The sequence below is a fragment of the Penicillium lagena genome (genome assembly GCF_028827675.1).
Source record: "Penicillium lagena strain IBT 129212 chromosome Unknown utg000001l_segment0_segment0, whole genome shotgun sequence".
NCBI lineage: Eukaryota > Fungi > Ascomycota > Eurotiomycetes > Eurotiales > Aspergillaceae > Penicillium > Penicillium lagena.
The window spans coordinates 2,558,296-2,578,245 of record NW_026623222.1 but is presented as its reverse complement, the minus strand read 5'-3'; the positions used below and the strand labels follow the sequence as shown (position 1 = coordinate 2,578,245).

At 50.6% G+C, this 19,950-nt stretch overlaps 10 protein-coding genes across 10 annotated transcripts; 2 read left to right on the top strand and 8 right to left on the bottom strand.

Moving 5' to 3' along the window:
• Nucleotides 1-407: 407 nt before the first annotated feature.
• Nucleotides 408-2,305, top strand: N7510_001115 (S53 family peptidase; the record flags this gene model as incomplete). The annotated part of the gene is made up of 3 exons (XM_056973042.1): nt 408-516; nt 575-1,536; nt 1,592-2,305. The coding sequence occupies 3 exons, from the start codon at nt 408-410 to the stop codon at nt 2,303-2,305; spliced, it is 1,785 nt and encodes a 594-aa protein (XP_056838159.1).
• A 1,027-nt stretch (nt 2,306-3,332) lies between these two features.
• N7510_001114 (alpha-galactosidase D) lies at nt 3,333-5,554 on the bottom strand (the record flags this gene model as incomplete). Its single annotated transcript, XM_056973041.1, has 5 exons — nt 3,333-4,068; nt 4,124-4,922; nt 4,977-5,033; nt 5,100-5,398; nt 5,445-5,554. 5 exons carry the CDS (start codon nt 5,552-5,554, stop codon nt 3,333-3,335), a joined length of 2,001 nt encoding a protein of 666 aa, XP_056838158.1.
• A 394-nt stretch (nt 5,555-5,948) lies between these two features.
• Nucleotides 5,949-6,431, bottom strand: N7510_001113 (uncharacterized protein; the record flags this gene model as incomplete). Its single annotated transcript, XM_056973040.1, has 1 exon — nt 5,949-6,431. One exon carries the CDS (start codon nt 6,429-6,431, stop codon nt 5,949-5,951), a length of 483 nt encoding a protein of 160 aa, XP_056838157.1.
• Nucleotides 6,432-6,948: 517 nt separating this feature from the next.
• Nucleotides 6,949-9,106, bottom strand: N7510_001112 (uncharacterized protein; the record flags this gene model as incomplete). The annotated part of the gene is made up of 9 exons (XM_056973039.1): nt 6,949-7,293; nt 7,351-7,436; nt 7,490-7,779; nt 7,828-7,883; nt 7,938-8,333; nt 8,390-8,467; nt 8,523-8,795; nt 8,858-8,910; nt 8,962-9,106. The coding sequence occupies 9 exons, from the start codon at nt 9,104-9,106 to the stop codon at nt 6,949-6,951; spliced, it is 1,722 nt and encodes a 573-aa protein (XP_056838156.1).
• A 2,018-nt stretch (nt 9,107-11,124) lies between these two features.
• phoD (phosphate:H+ symporter) lies at nt 11,125-11,445 on the bottom strand (the record flags this gene model as incomplete). Its single annotated transcript, XM_056973038.1, has 2 exons — nt 11,125-11,295; nt 11,347-11,445. 2 exons carry the CDS (start codon nt 11,443-11,445, stop codon nt 11,125-11,127), a joined length of 270 nt encoding a protein of 89 aa, XP_056838155.1.
• Nucleotides 11,446-12,600: 1,155 nt separating this feature from the next.
• N7510_001110 (Con-6 family protein) lies at nt 12,601-12,975 on the top strand (the record flags this gene model as incomplete). Its single annotated transcript, XM_056973037.1, has 3 exons — nt 12,601-12,650; nt 12,707-12,832; nt 12,879-12,975. 3 exons carry the CDS (start codon nt 12,601-12,603, stop codon nt 12,973-12,975), a joined length of 273 nt encoding a protein of 90 aa, XP_056838154.1.
• Nucleotides 12,976-13,175: 200 nt separating this feature from the next.
• N7510_001109 (SNG1 family protein) lies at nt 13,176-14,642 on the bottom strand (the record flags this gene model as incomplete). Its single annotated transcript, XM_056973036.1, has 3 exons — nt 13,176-13,324; nt 13,374-14,462; nt 14,522-14,642. 3 exons carry the CDS (start codon nt 14,640-14,642, stop codon nt 13,176-13,178), a joined length of 1,359 nt encoding a protein of 452 aa, XP_056838153.1.
• A 956-nt stretch (nt 14,643-15,598) lies between these two features.
• On the bottom strand, nt 15,599-15,961 carry N7510_001108 (uncharacterized protein; the record flags this gene model as incomplete). The annotated part of the gene is made up of 1 exon (XM_056973035.1): nt 15,599-15,961. The coding sequence occupies one exon, from the start codon at nt 15,959-15,961 to the stop codon at nt 15,599-15,601; it is 363 nt and encodes a 120-aa protein (XP_056838152.1).
• A 1,373-nt stretch (nt 15,962-17,334) lies between these two features.
• N7510_001107 (kinase-like domain-containing protein) lies at nt 17,335-17,568 on the bottom strand (the record flags this gene model as incomplete). The annotated part of the gene is made up of 1 exon (XM_056973034.1): nt 17,335-17,568. The coding sequence occupies one exon, from the start codon at nt 17,566-17,568 to the stop codon at nt 17,335-17,337; it is 234 nt and encodes a 77-aa protein (XP_056838151.1).
• Nucleotides 17,569-18,389: 821 nt separating this feature from the next.
• N7510_001106 (putative ribosome associated DnaJ chaperone Zuotin) lies at nt 18,390-19,786 on the bottom strand (the record flags this gene model as incomplete). Its single annotated transcript, XM_056973033.1, has 2 exons — nt 18,390-19,439; nt 19,493-19,786. The coding sequence occupies 2 exons, from the start codon at nt 19,784-19,786 to the stop codon at nt 18,390-18,392; spliced, it is 1,344 nt and encodes a 447-aa protein (XP_056838150.1).
• Nucleotides 19,787-19,950: the final 164 nt, after the last annotated feature.

Genomic DNA, 19,950 nt, shown 5'->3' with positions numbered 1-19,950 from the left:
ATACCGATCACATCACAGGCTGCACCTCGGCGCCATCCCGCTCTGGTGCAACAATGTCCCCTCACGCGTTGGACCTCCACGGCAGCCGATCAAACAAGGCATCCAATCCCTGTCAGAGAAGTTTGAACGGAGGGGTGGCCGACGGATATCCGCCCAATAGCCCACCGGAGCAGTGCGGCCGGAGACCTTGGAGGCATACTCCAGTGTCCTCAATGGGTGTTGTTAGACTCTCTGGGCACCGCATTCCGTTGATGGTCCCTCATTCCCCTCTCCAATGCAACCATAAATAATAAATAGTTCGAGTACCGATTGTTGCCCTTCGTTCAAATTGATTATTTCGTTTTATACTGGCCTTATTTATCCCTCGCAAGTAATTTGGGGGAGCGTATTACCTACTCTCCTTTACCATGCTTGGATCCCTATTGAACCGTAGGGCCTTGTCCCTGGCGGTTATGTCGCTTATGACATCCTCCGCCGCCGCGGATGTTTTTGAGAAGTTGACTCATGTGCCGCAGGGTGAGTTCGTGGAGAGTTTTTCGAGTTGGATCCGTACTGAGCAACTGGCACTATATAGGATGGGTTCACTCCCGCAGCCCTCGTGGCAATCAACCCCTTCGTCTGCAGATTGCCCTGGCGCAGAGCGATGTCGACGGATTTGAGAAGGCCGTGATGGACATGTCGACCCCTGACAACGCAAACTATGGCAACCACTTCCAGACCCACGAGGAGATGAAGCGCATGCTGCAGCCGAGTAGCGATGCTGTGGATTCGGTTCGTGCATGGTTAGAGGATGCCGGAATTACGCAGATCGAGCAGGACGCCGATTGGATCACCTTTGAAACCACCGTGAACACTGCCAATGAGCTGCTGGACGCGAACTTCCAATACTATATGAACCGCGTGAAGCACGTTGAGCGTCTCCGCACTTTGGAATACTCGATCCCGGACTCCCTGACTTCCCATATCAATCTTGTGTCCCCTACCACGCGCTTTGGTCAGCTGCATGCAGAGCGTTCCACTATGCATATCAAACCTCAGCGCACGACGGAGTCATTCCGAAAGGCTACTGCTGATGGAGATTGCAACAACTCTATTACTCCGCAGTGCCTTAAGCAGTTGTACAGCGTTGATGATTATGAGGCCGATGCTGGCAGCGGCAGCAAAGTAGGCTTTGCCAGTTACCTTGAGCAGTACGCTCGTTACTCCGACTTGGAGCTGTTCGAGAAGAACATCGCTCCCTATGCCAAGAATTCCTTTTCGGTCATTACTTATAATGGCGGCAAGAACAATCAGAGCTACACCGGCGATTCTAGCGAAGCCAACCTAGACGCCCAGTACATCATCGGCGTGAGCTCTCCTATTCCGGTTACTGAGTTCAGTACTGGCGGTCGTGCGCCGCTTGTCCCAGACGCGGCGGAACCAAGCCAGAAAGATGACCAGAATGAGCCGTACCTGGATTTCTTACAAAATGTGCTCAAAATGGACCAGGATGATTTGCCGCAGGTTATCTCCACCTCGTACGGGGAGGATGAACAGGTAAGATATCTCTCTGAAGCGATTCGGGGCAGCTATGATCTGACTATCTTTCCAGAGCGTGCCTGAGAAGTACGCCCGCAGCGTGTGCAACCTATTCACACAGCTTGGCAGCCGTGGCGTCTCCGTCCTCTTCTCGTCTGGCGACTCGGGTGTCGGAGGAGCTTGCATAACCAACGACGGCTCCAACCGTACTCACTTCCCTCCACAGTTCCCCGCGGCTTGTCCGTGGGTGACTTCGGTTGGTGCGACGACCCACACATCGCCCGAGACCGCCGTTTCTTTCTCATCGGGTGGATTCTCAGATCTGTGGGAGCGCCCATCCTACCAGAACGACGCAGTCAGCGCCTACCTTGAGGATCTGGGCGACCAGTGGGCTGGTCTATTTAACCCTAAGGGCCGGGCCTTCCCCGACGTTGCCGCCCAGGGCGTAAACTACGCCGTGTATAGCGCTGGCTCTCTCATCAGCCTGGAAGGCACCTCGTGCTCTTCTCCGACTTTTGCTGGAGTTATTGCTCTGCTCAACGATGCCCGTCTGCGCGCAAAAAAGCCTGTGATGGGCTTCCTTAATCCCTGGCTCTATGCCAACGGGGCTTCCGTTCTGAACGACATCACTACTGGCGGTAGCACTGGCTGCTCCCAAGGTCAGGGCGTCAATGGCAGCCCTTACGTTCCATATGCCAGCTGGAACGCTACTAAGGGCTGGGATCCTGTCACGGGTCTCGGCACTCCGAACTTTGCGGAAATGAAGAACGTGGCTGTTGGCAACTAGATGTTGCATTTCTGATTATGTCGGTCTCCGGTCAATTGGCAGGTGGTTCCTAGAATAATAGGGTGTAGATGCTCTCACGCAGGGTGCACATAGCTGCCACCTAGGATTTCTGCAAATACATATAAATTGATCTTTATTCGCGTTCTGTTTTACACACAATATGACATAATTGAGCTTATGAATGCGGTCGGGGAAATTAAGCACCAGTTTAGAGAAGTCTTCGCCTCGCAGATATAGATAATGTAGACATCCTAATTCTGATTGCACTTCATGATCTGAAGATAATATCTTACGTTTCATAGTTCATTCATACATTTCGAGCCTACTTATCACTCAAAATGCTGCAATCAGCCGCGTCAGCCGGGCTCTTCAGAATAAACAAACGGAAATCCAAACACAAAGTGACATCGATTGAATGATTATCTCTGGAAATGACGTGACGTGCAAGCTGGAGAATAAAGGACATGGGCGTTTGAAGAATGGATGAGGATAATTTACTTGAATGGTGGTGCTGTAGGGGGTATCGCCTCCCCTGGAGTCAACCGCTGGATATCTTTAACGTGCTCCTCCCAAAGTTGAAGCGCGAAATTGGACCACAGCCCACGGGATGCCTCCCCTGCTTCATGCCCATGAGTATATCCCGCTTCCATAATATCGAAGGGGAAAGGGAGCCATGTGTTTGGTTCTCCTGGTCGTCGCCTACCATCAGGGCGCCAGGTGGAGATAGATCTTTCGAAAATGATTTTTTCCAACCGCCCATGACTTCCACGGCTCGAGGGGCAGGAGAGTAGAAATTTTTTATCGACAAAAGGGTGGGGGCGGTGGTTCTAAAGCCACTCTTAAGGCTCCGAACCGATCAACGTTGTCGAGCGATGGATGGAGATCTTGAAGAAAAACAAAGTGACCTGCACCCTATCAATACATACAACGGAGGTAGATTACGTGGACATGAACTATAGAGACGAGTTACTCGAGCAAGCTGGTCGAGAGTCATTGTATGGATGCTGTATGCAATATGCCAGGCAAATCAGTCATAAAACCGTAAGCCCACGAAATCGGCTGCCCAAGATGTAAACCCATCGATGATGCCCTCATTCCCGATCACCACTTCGTTATCCCCATCTTTCCACCCGTCAACCAAAAGACCCAGGGTTGCACTATCCCACCATCCCATCCCAGGCCCAAAAAGCTCGCTGTGCCGTCCACTGAGAGGTACCTCAATTCGAACGGGAGTTCCGTGATTGACAGACACAGTGATATTCCTCGAGTTGGAACCCCAGCCCCATGAAGTGGAGAAAGCAATGTCATTGTTAATGTAATCCAGCTCAAGGTACTTTGATGAAGTGTTGGAGTGCAACACATTAGCTGGAATGGTGGCTCGTGCGGTATTGGTGGCATTGATATAGCCGATCTTTGAGCCAACAGGGTGGCAGAACCCCGCGCCGCACTTTTCGAGCTCTGCAGAGCCGGAGAGAGAAAATCCAGTACAAGGATAGTACTTTCCCCGAGGGGAGGTTATTCGAATAGAGTCGATGGGCTCGAGAGTATCGATTGAGATTTGGTTCATGGATCCGGCTCTCAAGGAAATTGTTGACGAAACGCTGCGCTTGGAAGCTGGCACATTAACCTGTTTCCTCTGTGAGCTTGAAGAGCTTTCCAGATTAAACTTGGTTGAAGTGCCAGCAGCTTTAGAGAAAGAAACAGTGATTGTATAGTTGTCGCTTGTGGTGTTTGCATACACATTCTTGAAAGTTGTAGTGTGGCTGGAGATAATCAGCACGAATCGCTGAGTATCCACAAGGATCATGGACTACTTACCCTTTTGAAGTGGCAAAGAGGCTGCTGGGATAAAGCCCTGCCTCTATAGCGTCTTCCAGCTCTAGCAACATAATGCCATGAGCATCCACAGTAGCTGAATAAGTTGTGCGGACATTCCTCAACGTTTCTTTCGCCCAGATATTCTTGACTATCTTTGCATGCTGCAGCCCGATGTCGGGTAATTCCATTGTCAATTCCCTAGATTCATTGGCCCAGTTAATCAATGCAGCCACCATCCGGCCCTCAGATAATGGTCCACTCCAAACCTCGTATCCAGCCTCGGACCACCGTCGACGGAGATTCGCGCTCTGCGCCAGAGAATCCTGGTTAAAGCCGATAACGTCCTTGTTCGATAAGATCTCCAAGGAGACGTCGCTGATAGCAGTCAAATCATCCTTCAGTGCCGCGCCAATAGTGAGCGGGCTCTTTAGAATAGCCCACATCGAGAAATGAGTCTGCTCTTCTGGTGTTGTAAAGACATTATTGCCAACCTCGAGCATGTCTAGATCAGGCCATTGCCCTGGTCCCGCAAATGAAGTCGACGGGACGGCTTGATTAAGGATCCGGAAGATGGTCCTCCAGTCTGGAATGATGTCGTTACTGATACGCCATGTATTACCCAGGGCTGGAGCCCAAAGTGCAGGGAAGTCGACACCCCAGTCACAAATTTGGAACAACACGGAGCGGTTCTGAGCTGCCAATGCCTTGGTCATGTTGGCATATCGAAATCTCGGCGATGTGCTGGGAGTATAATCCGCATCGGGGTATCCAGCTGCGGCGTCGGAGTAGCAATTATCATCTGTTGGAGCATAAGTAAGATAACAAAAGAAACTGGATTGGAGATGATTCCTACACTTAAGGGAATCGACTTTCCAAGAGGCAAAGGTCGCTGCATCATGCGGTTCATGGTCTGCGGTAAGCCGTATATTAGCAAGAACACTTTGTAATTTATCTCAAGGATGTACAGATCACTCACGCAAGCTTCCAGCCTGCGGAATAGTCGTCTGACAAGATCTAATCCCTGCATCCTCATACACTCCGAAATAAAGACCTAAATTGTGAATGAACTGCCCCAATGCAGGAAACCCGCTAGGAAACAACGTATGGTTCCAAGTCAAAGAGCCATCAGATGTTCGATCCAGGACCGTCCAGCCACAATCGGTAGTGACATAGCGATAGCCGAGTGGAGCAAGCCCCAGATCAACTAGAGCTTTCGCGTTGGAGTGAACAATACTCTCGTTCGGGGAGCACGAGTAGTGGTTATATGTGTTCCATCTAGAAAGTTTAGCAAGAATTTAAAACTAAGTAAAAACGCGTTTACCCCATGGGAGGTGTCTTTGCAACACCATTGTCGTTTTGAGGTCTCAGCGCGGAAGCTGAGCTGATGGGCAGCTGCAGCACAACCAACAAAGGGAAAAAAATCGGCAGCATTGTGATGATTTGTATCTATTGCAGCAATTCAATGATTTACTGTGTTTAAGGTAGGTATTTATAGCTGGTTCTCTCCGCTGGAGTACCGTCTCGACGCCCGCACGAAGTCGCGGGGTCGAGCTGCAAAGTGGAGAGGACGGAAAATTTCCTAGAAGGGAATTGTACAAACAGGATGATGTAATTCATTTGGATCCCTTAGTTACTTGCATCGCAACCTAATAGTCAATAAAGAAAGCACAACCGAGGACTACTAATACGAAAACAAATGCAACTCCAGTAGAGACTTTCACCCTCCAGTTAAGAAAACAGTGATAAGAAAGCTAAAGCGCCCATAATCTCATCCCAGTCTCGATCTCATCATTAACTCATTAAATAACACCGTGAAACACCTGACTTAAGCGAAAAGGCCCATCAGAGCAGAGCAAAAGACCAGCGCAACGACACCTAGATCAGCCTTGGAAACGGGCTGGTTGGCCAACGCCGCATTTTCGGTATGAGACACCGAGGAGCCGCTGCTGGTCTTGGTAGCTTTGGGGGCTTTGGTGGCAGAAGTGTTTCCTACGCCGACGTCCGTAGCAGTAGCACTCGCGTTGGCGGTGTTGCAGAAGACGTCGTGATGGTTATCGCTCTTGGTCTGCAGGCAGGAGCGGAGCTTATCAATGTCTTGGCCTTGGGCGAGACAATAGATACTGCAGTCGTTGGCGTACGTGTGGGGCGTGGCTTGACCGCAGCAGTCGTTGAAGACGTCTGTGATGTTGCCAGTGATGCGCGACGCGCAGGCCGGGTCGCCGCTAGGGGGGTTCCAAACATTCGCGGCATTGCAGTTGGAGGCAGTCGAAGATGGAGGATAAGCTATCGAAGTACTAGGGGCAGCCATTTTGAACAGAGTGTCGTATGGAGTTTATGGTGAAATTTGAAAGTATGCGGCGAAGTCGAACATCGGGAAGGTTACGAGGTATGAAGTGCGGATGACGGAGAGATGATGATTGAAGTAGATGCAAAAGATAGGAAACAAGGCATCCAGGTGCGTCCGATTCTTAATTTAAGCATAACCCTAGGTAAGAAAATGGCCTGTGACTGGTGCTCGGATCTCATGCCCGACGACATTTAAGTAGTCCTCCACTGTTCTGCTATACAAGACAGCCCTAACTACTGTATGGCAGAACTTTACTTTAAATAATTGACCAGAATCGAGGTCAGGCGTATGTGATGGGTATTCAATCATTGATTGCTGATTTAAAAAGTATAAGAAGCACACCAAGCACAGATTGTTACGAGTCCAAAATGCGTCTAGTCCTGACCCGAATGGGTAAAGCGAACTCCGTATACTATCTAGATGATATTGATTACATCGCAGCCAGAGTATCAACACTCCGCTGTGTCATGGGAAAGCTTCAAAGCTCGGTCTTGGGCTCTGTCGTCTCCTCATTGATCTCCTCCTTGTGGGCAGCGGTCTCGGCCACAACGAGCTTGTCGTCGGAGGCGTGCTCGACACCCAGCAGAGCAAGCAGGCCAATCTCTCTTTCGATGCGTGCCTTGCGGAGCGCATCGTCCTGGGCAATACCAGTACTTCCGAAAAGCTCGTCCATCTCCTCCAGGGTACGGCCCTTGGTTTCGGGGACCAGGAAATACACGTAGGCCACGCCGATGGTGGTGATACAGCCGAAGAAAATAAAAGCGCCAATTGGGCTCGTCTTGACGAACGGGGAAGTGGACAGGCCGACGGCGAAGTTGTTGAGCTGTATGAAAAGTTTATGAGCAAAATATTTGGTGATGCAACACAGAGGAATACTCACCCAGTTGCTGCTGCCACCAAGACTGACACCCTTAGCACGCATGGAAAGAGGGAAAACTTCCGAAACGACAATCCATGCCACGGGACCTGAGCAGTTTGTTAGCGGTGTACAGTTACGTCGATTAGAGTATGTCACTCACCCCATGAATAGGCAAAGTTGATCACGAAAATCCACACAAACACGATACCGGCCCAGCCGGCCGCACGGTGCTCGTCGAATTTGTGGTTGAAGCCACCCAGGATACCAGCAACAATAAAATGGCACGAGGCCATACCAATGGCTCCAGCAATCAGAATCTTCTTGCGGCCAATCTTATCGACCCACAGCACGGCTGGAATGGTGAAAACGAATTCGAAAATACCAACAACACCCGTGGCCAACAGGGTGATAGTGTTGCCCGGCAGGTGCATATTCTGGAAGATGAACGGCCTTTAAATAATCAGTATATAATCCCGAGGGTTGGGAGCCGGTACTCACGCATAGTAGTTGATTGCGTTGATTCCATTCCATTGCTGGAAAGTCATAATCAGACACTGGGAAATGGTCAGCAAATGTCCAGTGCCTTTAATATTTTCAAGCAGACATACAGCAACGGCAGTTCGCTTAAACAGAGAAGGGTTGGTGACAAGTGAGAGATATTCGGAAGCGCCGATCTTGAATCGGCTGGAAAACGAGCCGTCCTGCCAATCAGGGTATTTCTTCTCGGAAGTCTCCTTCTCAAACAGGTAAAGACTCTTGATTTCCAGGAACTCGATGCGGACCAGAAGATCATCGGTGGACGCGCTGCGGAGGCGAGCTAGAGTTTTTAGGCACTCCTCCTCGCGGCCAGTGTTCATCAAATGGCGTGGAGATTGAGGCATAAAGAGTACAATACCAACTCCCAGGACGATAGCAGGGAGGATTTGAATGCAGACAGGAATGAGCCACGCAGCGTCCGCCTGGTTGGCGCCCGTGCCGCCGATGTAGTTCGTTCCATAACCAATCTAATACAGTCAGTTAGAGGAAGCTTGATATTAAGCGTCGGGGTGCCAATTCTTACCCAAAAGCTGATCATGATTCCAAAAGTGATAGCAAGCTGCTGCACAGCGACCAGCGAGCCACGAATCTCTGGAGGTGCCTTGCAAACCAATCAGTTGTTGTTCTATACATGATGTTTCGCGAGTGCAACTCACCAGCTCGGCATTGTACAGTGGAACGACCATACTCAAACTTCCAACTCCCAGACCGGTGACGAATCGACCTCCGAAGACGTAATTGGCATTCTGGGTGCAAGCCTGGACAATGACACCAATGCAGAAAACCACCGCAGCAACCACGACCGTGAGCCGACGACCCAGCGCATCAGCCAGGTATCCGTTGAACAGCGTTCCCACCCAGGCACCGAGCTCGAGGATAGAAGTCAATAGACCCTGTTTAATACCCGTAGTCGCGGCGAATTGTTGGGTCTGCACCCCGAACAATTATCAGCATTGAAGTTCCCAGGTTTTCCAATCGGTCTGGTACTCACAGCATCACTAAAAGAGTGCATCGTCAAGATCTGGGAGAACATTCCCTGGTTATCTGCCAGCTGCTGTCAGCGTACGTGGTGGTATTTTTTATCTGCCCACTTACATCCGTACACCAGACCTCCCAGTGAAGCGAACAATCCGATGGCGGAGGTCTTCTTGTTACTGAGCAGACCCTGGATACCACCCTTGCCCGCCAACTCAGCACGCTTGGCCGAGATGGCCGTCTCTCCGCCAACATGAAGGCCCATGATTGATCACGGGTGGCACACACTCGATGAGAGAATGAACACCCACGACAGAGATAGTGTGGAGGATAATAAGATGGAATGGAAAGGATAAGAGAAAAATGAATTAGACAGGAATTATAGAAAGTCACCAACCGGTCTCGATCTCAACCGGGATCGGCAGATCTATTTATTCAGCTGGCACCGGCTGCGACGAGTATCGGAATCACTGGATAAAGTCTCCCCGGGACTTTATCCCTCCCCATGGGGGGCCGTAATGGCATCAGACCCCGGTTTCCCGTGCGTACCAAGTTTCGGCCTCTAAAGCACCAAGCTTGAACAAAGCGTGTCGCTTGTGTCCGTTTACCCACCGTAGACGAAGCCCCACCACGTTCGGTGGTACTTCGAGTTCGGACGCTAGGCCATGGCTGGACTCTATAGCGTCACCGATACGGTCATATCACTGGATGTTGGACATATGGAGGACGGGGGGACTGTGGGGCGCGCGTAGATGTGTACGCGTTTGAGAGTGGGCAGAATTTATCCGCGTTGGTTATTCGGCAGCCATGGCGCCTGCAAAACCATGGATAACTCGGATGGTGCCAACAAGCTTTGAACGTGTCTGTCACCTTCCTACACAGGACACCAAACGTGAATCGTGGTCGGTCTTAGCCGTAGGCCGAACCCGAATTTGTTGAAACAAATGGGACAAAAAGACGGCTCAAAGACTCATTCATCATTGGTTGTGCATACCGACTCGGGTCCACTCGAACTCCGGATGGAGAAATGGGGATAGACAAACCTGGTTCTCCACACTTGGACCTGCCCTGCAACGCCGGATGAATTGGCCCTACTTTAGCCTGTTCACCATTCACCCCTGCTGCATACGCCGCCCAACGCCCCTCCCGTGCGCCAGCCTAGCCTAACAAAACCTACGAATCGGCATCGATCGAAGACCGGGTTTGCCGACGACTCTGCATTTCCGGGCTAAGTGCAGCTGGTAAATGAGCACCAGAGTACGTATGTACGATAGTTCCGGGTAAACCGGAGACTGTGCAACCAACCCAACTTTCCCGAAATGCGGGATTTTGTCCCGTTATGTATTGTTATCCCATCCCTGAAAATAGCCCCCACAGATGTCTTGACATCTGTTCGGTCATTCATCGGAAGCACCTGGGACATGTTGTCGCGGCGTCGGGGTCCCTGCCGCTTTTCGACCGGTTAGTCTTCGGAGTACAATAGTGTCCCGGTGCCGCCGCACTACGGAAGCTGCGCTAAGTTATATACGCTAAATGATATACCATGGGTCGCTTTGTAAATGGGGCTCGGTTAGTCTCCGGCATTGGCCTCGGTATGTAGTAGTTGTTTGTAAATGCATCGTACACTGCACACCATCCTCAGTCTTGTCATTTCGACTCCAGTTGACCAAAATTGGCCGCCGCCCGTTTTACATTGGAAGGCTACCGTCTTCATCCCGATTTGATCAAGATAACTCGTGAAAATTTTATCGGCTTCAATGGATCCATCGGTATCGCGATTAAGCGTGAAGCACGCCTCGTTCATAGATCAAATTACTACGTTTTTCATGTGGACAACCCCTACTTCTAGAGATCGAATTGCACCCCTTACCAGTTAGATAATTACTACTATGTAATAGTGAGCCGAGCCGCTGATGCGAGTGGCGCGCTAACAGTCCGCCACGTAAAGCATAAATTAATCCTGGCAAAATATTCTTCAACATCAGATCAATATTTTCAGGGATCAGACACTTTTTTAGAACAAAGAACTCATTTTGTACTTCCGCTCAAGAAATCAATGCCATCGTCGGTCGCCTTTTCCTGTTCTTTGCTAGTAGCCACTCAGACGCCCTTGAAGATGTGTCTGAGGAAGCTGGAGGACCAGCTCACATCGCGTGCCTAGACTATGTAGGTTTTGCTTTTCATCTGTCTGTCCTCAATGTCATTTCATTGGGTATGCCTCTTTCAAGATTCCTGGCATTGTCATTTCAAGAGTAGGATTCGATGACGTTCCGATCCAGGTACTTACTCCGAAGTAATGATTGATGAGAGGGGACAGTCACCACCGATGCCAATGCCCATGATACTGCGCCAGAAGATGAGCAGACCAGTGATCGAAACAGCGCGGGAGCTCGAAGAAAGTGCCTGGGCGAGGGTAACGAGAGTAATGATCATAAGCTCGATACCGTACATGCCCTACCAACCGATGCCATCCGCAAGCCAGCCAAAGGAGAGCTGACCGATGACCGTGCCGCCCGAAGTAGCAACCTTGATGGCAGTGTCCGAGCTGGAGGGGATCTTGCCAGGGCCCGATGCAGCACCCTGCCAGAAAACAACACCCAGCATGCTCACGGCCAGGTTGATGGCAAAGATGTCAATACGAATCAATGAAAAAGTCAACGCCAGCGACAATCACAGCCCGGACGTGACGCCAGCCAAAGCTGGCATTGTCGATTTGGGCCAGGGCCTGGCGACGGCGCTCGAAAGGATCAGTCATAGTCGACATATCATCACTATTGGCCGCAAACAAACCGCCATTGCTATTCATCTTGTGTAGTTTGATTGTTTAGTGGGATTAATGTGAACGTGGGTGATGGGAGTGTATGAGGAAGTGCAAGGAAGACGGTCGGGTAGTGAGCGGGTAGAAGAGAAAGGAGGCGAGAGAGAGGAATAAGAAGAGGAAGAGGAAGAGGAGGAGGACAATACATGGAGAAGATCTAGTCAACCGGAGAGTATCGAGTTCCTGCCTGCCGGGTAGATGAAGGTCACACAGACCATAGGGTTGCAAAGGTACATGGTGTATCTGCAGCTGTAGTATGGTTTATGATGTACCTGCCAAGCTATCATACTGCAACAACCTTAAAAACATCTACATCTGGAACTGACAAATCAGAGAGCCATAATGGGGCCACGCCCCCTGCTTGCCCCAGCTATGCCTGTGAGATAAGCCCATGGGACTGTCTGCCTGAATGGGAAGTGTGACAGATACAAGCACGTGCAAGGCTACGGGATTTACGTCCGCCGTGGAGAAAAGAGGGAATCGAGACCGCCGGCCATGGTGTCATGGCAATATCATGAGGCAAAATCGGAGGAGGAATCCGGTGGGGGCACGGATGGTTTGCAGACAGTCCATTACTATGAGAGTCATATATCCCTAAGTAGTAAAAGGATGATATAAGAGCCATTATACTCAGCCCTGGTCTCGTGTAAAGTTACGACACTCAAAACTACTCCATTCCATTTGAATAGCAATGAGCCGATTCAAGTAGCATTTTCGGTATGTAGTCTATGAAATTTCCACCCAATTGCGGGAGCATACTGGTCGATGTCATGGAAACATCACAACGCCACGGTTTGGCCACGGGTGGCACGCCAGAAACCGTATTTATAGATCGCTGTGTAAAGCTCGCTCAACGGTACCGAACAAGGATATTATTATACGTATCACTTGTGAATACTACTAAGTCTTTCGACACGACAGTCCAATCCAAAATATCCGCGATGGGTCGTGCGAACGGAAACGCTGAGAACAAGCTCCGGGGCTACAAGGCGTATGTTTTGTCTCGGCCTACTCCGCAAATCCGGATTGCTGACCATCTCCTTCCAGCGCTATCTCCAACCCCAAAGTCTCAGAACCCGCTAAGTCCCACGCAAGAGAGGAACTCGATCGGTACCAGGGTACCCAGAGTGATGATGATCGATTTGAAGGCAACGTCAAGCGCGGTCTGAAGGCGTAAGTGCTGTCAATACGAGAGAGCGTTCGAAGCTGACTGTCATAGTGCCATGCACAACCCCAACAACACTGATGTCGGTAGGCAGCAGGCGCGCGAGAAGCTGGAGACAATGGGTGAACACCCGGAACAGCCAGCTGATTAAGAAGGAAGAGTTATGTATGTACTATGTGGTTAGGCTTGAATATACATGTACATGTGGATCATACTGCGCATGTGTAGATCAGGTATATGTAGCTATATTGAATTCAAAGCCTGTGGTGGTGTTTTTGGCAGGTGCCAGTAATCGCGGCCGTCTATGGTTACATAATGTACAAAGTAGAACAATTGGAGCCGGTTTCATATTTACAGTCCCCGCTTCGCCTTCCAGCGCATGATGAACGTCGCAACGGGGAAAAATGCAAGCGAGACGCCGATCCACGCGAACAGGACCCCAAAGTCGAGGCCAATGCGAGAGTGCGTGTCGAACAGGATCGTGCGAATAGCCTCGATAACTGTATATAGTTAGACTTTTTTACCAGGTAGACGGAAAAGAAAACTTACTCCGGTGCAATGGCCATGCGTAGCCCCATCGGAAGAATCCAGCGGACATTTCAACGGGATAAAATCCAGTGGCCACATTGGTGATGACCCAGAAAATCAAGAAGAATGAGCTCCATGGGAAACCCAGCACCATGGCCATATTCTCACAGGGGAACCCCAGAGCGGCCATTCCGACCCAATTCAACATCCAATACACAACAAAAGATCCGCGGCCATAGGCATTAGCATTGGTGGCCGGCTGGGTATCCGAAGCCGTCGGGTTGCTGAAGGGAATCTGGAAGGCCAATGAGACGAAGGAGTAGAACAATGAGAGGAAGAAGTATGCGAGGATCGCGGAACATATTCGCCAGATGATCCATTGCGGCGCCTTCAGTGGTGGATGACCCTCGGGTTTCATGAACAGCGCGTGGATGGGCATCAGGAACGGAAAGTTGAAGAATGAGATAATGATCAAGTAGATCAGGCCGATGGTCACAGACGGCACTGCGACGTACGGCACAAACGGGCGCAGATCGATATTCGTGAACCCGATTCCCGGGTTGATGGCCTGTGGAGGTACCTTGGATAGGTTCGTGGACGACTGTTGCGAAACTAGTTCTCGGGCCCACCGCGGGCCGAACTCTAGCAGGATTGCATTTTGGAGAATCGAGAGTTGCGGCTGGATATAGGTCGGATAGGCGTTTTGGTCGCGTGCCGAGATGATAACGGTTTGGATCGCGCCCGTTGGATCATAGGTTGTGTTGCCGCGGGCCACCGCAGCGCGCAGCAGACTGGTCGCATTGGGGTTGACGATGATGGCCGCCCAGGCGTGTTCGTCATAGATGCTCTGGCGCACGGCCCAAGGGTCATAGTCGAAGTCGGCGGGCGATCTAATGGTGTACCCGAGGGAAGGAACATTTGATTGAAGGGTTTGTCGGGTCACATCGGTGACGACAGGGCCGACGATAGTGTCGTTGGTGACATAAGGGCCTATCTGGCCATCGAAGTCGACAACCCAGACCTTGAGCACCCCAAATTTGTTTTCAACGCCGAATTGCGATCCCCAGAAGATGGAGAGGACAGCAAGGATGAAGACACAAAGAATCAGAACTAGAACGTCATGTTTTTCAGCTAACCCCTTGCCTCATCCCTAGGCGCTTCCCACTCACCGGTGCGACCCCATTGCACAAACACGCGCCGCCGGACCTCCTTTAGCGCCGGATCAAAAAATGATACCGGTGCGGGGGACTGGGCGCTCTCTTCAAGCCCTTCAACTTTCTGAGCCTGCATGGTGGACGACTAATAATATGCCAGGATTATGTCAAGACGCGCGCAGGTCATTTTATAGCGATTCTGCGTTGCTTGGATGCATCCGGGGAAAGCCGATCCATTCTCAATGGGGAAAGAAAAAAGTGTCGGCATTTTGCTGCTTTCGGCAATGTCGATCTCAGCAAAAAACTTGATCGAAGCAAAGAAGCAAATTTTAGTGACTTGAAGGACAACTGATTGCTGGTTTTCCGACCGACCAAATAATATTGTTTGTGGCATATCCTGTATCTCCAGGTGTGAAATATATACCTGTCGCCATTCTGCAAAAGGGCCTCGACAGATCGGGTAAAGCAGAGTGTTTTATCTGAGAATTTCTCCCATTGGACTGTTTGAGAATCAGATCATTTGTACATCTAATATGCAAATTATATTGTAGTACTGTATATCCATTTTCCATGTAAGTATTGTAGCAGGGCCTGGTGTCCAGGCTCCCCCGCGTCAATCCCTTGCCTTACTCTTAAACCCTGTTTCTGGTTGCAGGAGTCTGTTTTCGCCTTCCAGGGACACATCAAACTAGGAGACAACCATGCGTAATGATAAGAGCAATAGTATTGCGCAATCTGCACGGCGACGGACTGGATGGGCGCCGAATGTTTCAAAACGGGGACAGTTGCCATGATCCCTGCCAGGTAGTAATTGCGCTGGGCAACGCACGGACGATATCAACCGAAGTACTGACTTATTACATGTCGCATATCCAGGTTCAAAAACACCAAAAGCATAAATTCATCTCGCTAACTCTAGGGGTATCAATTTCTAATATCGTATACTGGTCCGCCGAAGAATCACAGTCATCTAGCGAGCAGAATGGAACCAGCTGTGACCACATCGTTTGAACTTGAAAACAACAAAACTCGTAAAAAGCCGCCTTGTCGTACTTGGGAGCCAGCCCAGGATCGAGATAATGTAAAAAACTTTTAATCACAGGAGACCTGGTATGAACCCACATGACGACCAGGGGCCTTGCACATATCGGTAGGGTTCCTCGGCCCTGCGATGTCGGTGATCTCGTAGCTGTCACACATGGTGTTGTCGAAGAATTCAATCCGACAGCCGTCCCCGATCTGGGAGTGCAGCATATAGGCTGGGGCGACGTCAATGAGGTCCGCGCGGCAGCCAGTGCCGCCAGTGCCCTCGTAGAGACTGGAGTTCCCACTGCAGTCTGTGCCTTGATATAAGGTGAAAGACCATGGCGGATTGCGAGGTAGCATGGGAAACGCAGAGGCGCCAATGAAGTACAAGGCTGCCACAAGGCAAACTCGACGAGAGAAGGAAGACATGGTATTATTGAACAGTTCCTACGGCCAGGGCCGGGCACAATGGTATAGATTGCAAATAGCAGGTCTGATCTTGCGATAGAAATCGTCAGTAATTACCCCGGATCACGCCATTGCAGGGCATCATTATTAGATGACAAGGTGTACATACCCTGTGATTGGTACTCGTGGCGAGGTATTCAGCCTTTTGTCAGACCGGTCTTGGAAGTCCAACTGCTCTATATACTTGGCCTTTCGATTGACTTTGGCCCCGATCCGCCACCAGGATGGGGGCTTATGACCTCTTAAATGGCCACCTTGTTTCATGCTGAGGGATCAACCAAACAAATGCCAAGCCCCCGTTACGTTCCTGCAGAGACAGAAGGGCCTACGTATACATCGCGCTTGGGAGCTGCGACCCGCTCTCCCCACCGGCGTCACATTTATTAGTGCGACTCGATCCTAGCAACAACGGACGTCAGTCCTATCACCGGGGAGCACCGACGGCCGACGGCTGACGGCAATAAGTGGCCATTCTTCGGATGATCCCATGCCGGGGGGCCAGGGCGATCATCTATTCTATTTAAGGAAAAGTTGTGGGGCGAATGAAACACGCTCCGCCGTCTTACGTAGCAGTCCACGTATATCAGTCGCCTTGCTTAGGAAATATTCGGAGACCATCAGACAGGGTGAAGTCTACGGAGTACACATGAGGTTTTTTGGTGAGGGGATTGATACTGCATTGGTGTATTGCAACCAAGGTCGATGGATATTCCGATGGATGCAACATATTCTTCGACCGCTCAAGATTTAAGATATCTTTTCCGAGCCCTAAGACAACAATTTTAGAAGCGATGAGGGGCATTCTGTGCCGATCGGTGGTTAAATAATGGATACGTATTGTTCTTCCCTTGAGGTGTCGCTATTCTATGTTCCAGGTACAATGAATGAATGGTTTGAGGTTAAGAGGCCCCTTTTTGGACACCCTTCATTTCCACAGCCACATCTCTCCCTTTCTCACAGCACTTGGGCCCTCTAGATGGGCTATAGAAAGTTTCAACTTGGTCACATCGTTGGCGTTGCAACCTAAATCGGAGTTCCCCTCCACTGACCCGTGCCTGTAGATCGGCTTATCGCCTGGAGCACAGATCAACTCGGTGATCTATGCGCACCTCTAGCAAACTCTGTCGGTTCTATCTGGATGTATTTTGACCATGGTCATGCTGTCTCTCGTTTTTATGGTGAATTTTGAGAAATATATAAGCCATTGCAAGATACCCCGCTGAATAGTCGGGTGGGAGTACTATCGATAGGTACATCTCCCAACCGGGAACATAGTACCAGAACCGATACGCCTTGATGTTCTCCCACTATTCTAGGTAGTATCCGGCATCTTCCTAGTCAAGGATCCCAGTGATATCCCCCTCATCATCGACCATGATATTGCGAGGCGCGATGTCACCGTGTGTGAAAGTAATTTTGTGATATGCACACGATGTCGCCCTAGTTGTCGTTCGAAATGTATCTAGCAGTTTTGGTGGTAATCTCGAGATGATGTACTTGTTGAACAGCTCCTCATTGTGAAATAGTCCCGCCTCTTCCGCGGCATATGTGGACGAGGACTGGGCCATGATCAGCCGATGTGGTTGCTTTTAAATGCGCGCAGTTGCATAATATAGCCACGGAGTTCGTTCGTAGTGGTCATCCGCTGCTCTTCCGACAAAGCCTCCCATGCATCCTGTGAAACAAATAAGGGAATATATAGCTCATGATCTATAGACAGCGTTGTCTTTCCTATAAAAGGCTACACAAGAACAAGGTGCATTTTAATTCAGAAACAGCCTGTGTCTCTGGAAGCTCGGGATAAGTTATCAATATGCTTAAAAGAACCTGAGTTACTTTCTTCAAGAACCCTAAGGAAAGAAACAATGACACAGCAGCAGAATTCCACACGGCCCTATGGGTTCAATATCCAGACGGCACCACGAGTCTCATGCTTGTCACAGGATCCCAACCTGTCTTCTCATTAGTGTCGCAGAGGACAAGGCCGACAAGAATTTCGTCAACACTGTTCACGTAGCTGATCCCATCTGAACAGTCTTCAATGCATCACCGGCCAAGAGCGGCAGATCGCAACGGACAAGATGGATAGTGTTTTGCACCCACCATTTTCTGATTCGGAGTATAAGTACACAACCGGAATTTGGATTGAGATGGACAAAGCATACAGATTGGGGCTATGATATAACCATACTCGCCCCCACGGGCCATCACAACGTCGCGGTGTGGGTCCGGGGGGAGTACTAAAGGCCATGGAGGTTAGTAGAAAGAGAATTACTGCATCAAAGAAATGTGGGACTGGGAACCAAAGAACGTTATTTATTTAAATTCATCTTCTCTATAACATGCAGAACAGACCATCAGATCTAGTAGAAACGAAGTAGAAAGACATCTAAACAAAGATCTTGACCTCGCTTTCCTTAATCTTGCCAGCACCGACAAGTCTCTTGGCCTCCTCAGTGTAGACGGACTTGACAGCAGCGCTGTTCTTGCCAGCGCCAGTCAGACGCTCAGCCAGCCCAGCCAGCTCCTCGGTGTCGATCTTGGCCATTATGAGCTCAACATCAGCCAGAACGGCATCCACATCCGAGGCAGAAGGCTCGCCGGACTCGGCGAAGTAGTTGACGTCCTTGACGGAGCCCTTGAGAATACGCTTGTTCTTCTTCGCGGCGTTCTTGGCAGCCTCCTTCGCCTTCTTGTTCTTCTCGCGATCGGCCTTGGCGCTCTCCTCCGCCTCCTTCTTGCGCTGCTCTTCATCCAGACGAGCCTTCTCCTTCTCCTCCTGGAGACGCTTGGCTTCGTCCTCCTTCGCCTTACGCTTGGCGTCCTTGCCCGCGCGAGCCTGCTGGCGGAACTTCTTGATTCGCTCGTCCAGGGCTAGGCACTCGTCGACCAGCTCACGAAGACGGACAGTGTCCTCAGTCTTACGCTTGCGGCGAGCGTTGGCGTTCTTCTTCTCAACGTGACGCTTCTGGTCACGGTTCTCGTTGTCATCGGGAACGTCCTCATCCAGGTACTCGAAGGTCCTCCAGCTGTCGAAGTTGTACCAGAAGTTGTAGAAGGTCTCGACATCTTCCTGGGCGCTGTTCTCGTCGCCCAGCTGTGGAACGGGCTGTTTGTTCGAGAAGCGAGACTCGGCCTTGAAGACGGGTCCCCACAGCTTGTAGAAGTTGCCCTTTTGGACGGCCTTCTTCGAGGGCGGCTCGACTTCAGCAGCTTCATCGACGGAGTCGAACTGGCGACGGCGGACCGGGTCCAAGAGCAGCTCGGTCGCCTTCTGGATGCACTTGAAGAAGTTGTCGTTCTCGTCGGTTTGACCTAGTGCGGCCTTCTTGTCCGGGTGGTGACGCAGGACCTTCTTGCGGTGGGCCTTCTTGATCTGCTCGGGGGTTGCACGCCAGCGGTACTTGGTAATACCCAGTACAGCGTAGTGGTCTTGGGCCTAGAACGGGTCAGAATTGAAAATATATGAAGCAGGAGGACAATGAGACCAACCTTCCAGTCCTTGGCCTCGCGGGTGAGCATCATGGGGTCTTCCGGCTCAGAGATCTCCCCATCGTCCTCATCTTCTGTCTTCTTGACATTGTGCTGGGCTTGGATGCGCTCATCCTCAGAGAAGGTGCGGTGGTGACGCTTGCGACGAGCGTGAGCCAGGAAGTGCGGGCCAACAGGCTCCAGGTTCCGCTGGGTGGCAGCGGACAGAGCACCAACAGGCTTGAAGTCCTTGTCAGCACTCCAGCCCTGAGGCAGGGAGGGCAGGGTCACTTTGACAGTCTGCACAGCGGCCATTGTGGAATTGAGTGGTTGTGTTTTGTGTAGATTTTGGCGGAGAAAACGATGATTTTTTTTGCAGTACCTTTTTCTGCCAGAGATCCCCGCCTTGACTACCGCCAATCAACATTCGGCCGATCTGGGATGCTTCAACTCTTTCTCTTACTCTTGTCGAGGAGTCT